Raw genomic sequence first — 3,840 nt, 5'->3', positions numbered from 1 at the left:
AAAAAACTGTACAAACAAGTTTTAAATTTCAGTGCTAAAAGTGCTCAAAACTTGAAGCACTGAAATATTTTCCTGTGTAGAGCTCCTCGGATGATTTTTTTAGCATGAAAAATTGCAAGCTCCTAGAAAGTTTGGTCATATTTGATGTAGCAAAGTTTCATAACTTTTTGACTTTTTTTCTACGTGTTTTAATTTAATATCCATAGAGGGTGCCTAGGCACCCGGGTGCTAAAAATCCACTCTCATTTTTAAAAACTTTGTCAATTTTTGTTGTAGTACAAAGTTAGAATCGTAATTAATTCAAAAGATAGGGAGTGCAATGAGATTGTAATATACATATGTTGGCATTAATTATTTTCCTTCTTTACAATTATATTCTTTAGTACTCTTTAATTTAATTCCTCATTTAGATGAAGCGATAAGTCTTAACTTTGAAGTACCTCCTATTATAGTCTTATATAATCTTAAGCACACACTCAAAACTTTCTGAACATCCAAGATGATTACATGTCTATATAAAGCTACGCCTCCAATATCTGATGGCACTCACTTGTGTGCTGCACCCGTCGTATCATCTGATGACGATTGTCTCGTCTCTTCTCGCATTCCTCACCATCCTGACATGCCTACATTGTTGTGGCGCCGACTATGAAGTCGAGTCGGTCGTCGGGTCAGGGGATTTGCTGTCTGCCAAGCTGAAACTTGTAGGCGGAACGGCGGAGTTCGGGCCTGATGTCAAGCGGCTTAACCTGACTGCAAGGTAAGTGTGTCTGATCTTCATCGATCCTGATTTCGGGGGCTTAATTCTTGACTTATTTTTCTTCAGAAGAGGAACATTCCTCGCTGTTTTAATCTTGATATGACTGACGGCAGCCTAGAGACGGAGAACCAGCTCCACGTTCGCATCACCGACGCCGACCATCCGCGATGGGAGGTCCCCCAGAACGTCATCCCGCGCCCAGTACCGCCGCCGGAGCACGTCTTGCTCGACTCCTCGGGGATGAGCAATGCATCCATGCCAGGCAACAGCACCATGTCCAGCACGTCTTCAGACCTGACCTTCACCATCCACACCGCCCCGTTCCGCTTCACCGTCTCCCGCCGCTCCACCGGCGACGTCCTCTTCGACACCTCCGCCACACTCGTCTTCAAGAACCGGTACGTAATACGTACATGCATGATACAAGACACTCGCTGTAGCTAGTTGATTGATCCGTAAGTAGCCAAGTCAGTTGGTGATGGGCATGCAACTGGAGTGTTGCAGGTACTTGGAGTTGACGTCTGCGCTGCCGGCGCAGCGGGCGTCCCTCTACGGGCTGGGCGAGCAGACGAAACGGACATTCCGGCTACAGCAGAACGACACGTTCACGATCTGGAACGAGGACCTGGAGAGGTCGGACCTGCTGGACATCAACCTCTACAGCTCACACCCATTCTACATGGACGTGCGCCCCGGCGGCGCTGCGCACGGCGTGCTCCTCCTCAACACCAACGGGATGGACATAAAGTACGGCGGCTCCTACATCACCTACAAGGTCATCGGCGGCGTGCTCGACTTCTACTTCTTCGCCGGCCCTTCCCCGCTCGCCGTCGTCGACCAGTACACCCAGCTCATCGGCCGCCCTGCTCCCATGCCCTACTGGTCATTCGGTACGTGCATCCGGTCAATCGCCTTGCTACTTCCGTGCATGGTTCTTCTCAGTGCTCACCCGATCCACTACTGGTTCTTGTAATGCAGGGTTCCACCAGTGCAGGTATGGATACAAGAATGTGGCTGAACTGGAGGGGGTGGTCGCCGGCTATGCCAAGGCCAAGATTCCATTGGAGTCCATTTGGTCGGACATCGACTACATGAACGGCTACCAGGACTTCACACTAGATCCGGTGAACTACCCGGCCAATCTGCTCCGGCCGTTTGTCGACCGGCTCCACAACAACAGCCAGAAATACGTGGTGATCATAGACCCGGCGATCAAAAAAGAAGCAGCACCTCCTAAAAACGAGGCCTCGGATCTGTTCCTCCAGCGAAATGGCACCAACTATGTCGGTCGGGTGTGGCCAGGCGAGGTCTACTACCCAGACTTCATGAGCCCACGCGCCGCTGAGTACTGGGCGCGGAAGATCTCCGAGTTCCGTCGAACCATCCCCGCCGACGGGCTGTGGTGCGACATGAACGAGCCCTCCAACTTCAAGGCCTGGGAGCCGCTCAACGAGTACGACGACTCGCCCTACCGCATCAACAACACCGGCGTGCGCCGTAACCTTAACAACAAGACCGTGCCGGTCTCCGCGGTGCACTTCAACGGCGTGTCCGAGTACGACGCGCACAACCTCTACGGCCTCCTCGAGTCACGGGCCACGCATGATGCGCTTCTCAGGGACACGGCGCGCCGCCCTTTCGTGCTCAGCCGCGCCACGTTCGTCGGCTCGGGGCGCTACACCGCGCACTGGACCGGCGACAATGCCGCGCGGTGGGACGAGCTTGCGCACTCCATCAACACCATCCTCAACTTTGGACTCTTCGGCATCCCCATGATGGGCGCCGACATCTGCGGCTTCAACGGCAACACCACCCAGGAGCTCTGCAGCCGCTGGATTCAGCTCGGCGCATTCTACCCGTTCGCGAGGGCCCATGCGGAGAAGACAACCGTCCGGCGAGAGCTGTACGTGTGGGAGTCGACGGCGCAGTCTGCGAGGAAGGCGTTGGGGATGCGGTACCGGCTGCTCCCCTACACGTACACGCTCATGTACGAGGCGCACACAACGGGATCACCCATAGCGCGCCCGCTCTTCTTCTCCTACCCTCAGGATGCCGACACCTACGGCGTGGACAGGCAGTTCCTCCTAGGCCGTGGCGTGCTTGTCTCTCCGGTGTTAGAGCCCGGCGCCACCACCGTCGACGCCTATTTCCCGGCCGGCCGGTGGTTTAGTCTTTTTGACCATTCCGCTGCCATAACCTTGCAGACCGGCAAGCGCGTGACGCTCCAAGCGCCAGCAGACTCGGCAAACGTGCACCTGGCCGGCGGCAACATACTACCAATGCAGCAGCCGGGCCTTACCACGTCCGCCGCACGCCAAAGCGAGTTCCACCTCCTTGTGGCGCTCACGGAGAACGGCACTGCCAGCGGGGAGCTGTTCTTGGATGACGGCGAGTCGCCGGAGATGGGAGCGTTGGGAGGCAACTGGACCCTGGTGAGGTTCAGCTGCAACACGGAGGATAGCAAGGGCATCATCACGACCACGGTGAGTTCGCATGTGGTGCAGAACTTATACGCGCCCAGCCGGACGCCGGTCATCGGCAAGGTGGTCTTCATGGGGCTGCAGTCGTCACCAAAGAGCTTCACTATCTATGTAAACGGCGCTGAGCTCAAGGCAGCCCGCACCAAGTCCCGGATGAATGGAGTGTTCAGCGTCAGTGGGCTCTCGCTGGTCATAGGACAGCAGTTCGAGATCAAGGTCGTCATGTCCCATTAACATCGAGACAATCTGTGCATCTTTATTTGAATAAAAAAACTGAATATTTGTAGTATAGTCTCCAGTTCTAACGACTGAGAAAATAGCGTGGTGCCGCTAATACTCCCTCCGTTTCTAAATATAAGTCTTTGTAGAGATTTCACTAGCGAACTACATACGGATGTATATAGACATACTTTAAAGTATAGATTCAATTATTTTGTTTCGTATGTAGATCCTTAATGAAATCGCTTAAAAGACTTATATTTAGGAACGGAGGGAGTAGCTGCTATAGCATGTAAAAAATCGTGTTGCTAAATTGATCAATGTATAATGTGTCGTCAATAGCACATTATAGCACGTTATAGCACCTTATTTTTTTCCTTG

General features: G+C 53.1%; 1 protein-coding gene across 1 annotated transcript; it reads left to right on the top strand.

The window, feature by feature from the left end:
* The first annotated feature begins 503 nt into the window (after positions 1-503).
* On the top strand, positions 504-3,529 carry LOC123431224 (probable alpha-glucosidase Os06g0675700). The gene is made up of 4 exons (XM_045115047.1): positions 504-760; positions 874-1,158; positions 1,265-1,650; positions 1,739-3,529. Exons 1-4 carry the CDS (start codon positions 540-542, stop codon positions 3,472-3,474), a joined length of 2,628 nt encoding a protein of 875 aa, XP_044970982.1. The 5' UTR covers positions 504-539; the 3' UTR covers positions 3,475-3,529.
* The last annotated feature ends 311 nt before the right edge of the window (positions 3,530-3,840 follow it).

Source organism: Hordeum vulgare, chromosome 2H (genome assembly GCF_904849725.1).
Source record: "Hordeum vulgare subsp. vulgare chromosome 2H, MorexV3_pseudomolecules_assembly, whole genome shotgun sequence".
NCBI lineage: Eukaryota > Viridiplantae > Streptophyta > Magnoliopsida > Poales > Poaceae > Hordeum > Hordeum vulgare.
This window is presented reverse-complemented; position numbering and strand designations above follow the sequence as displayed.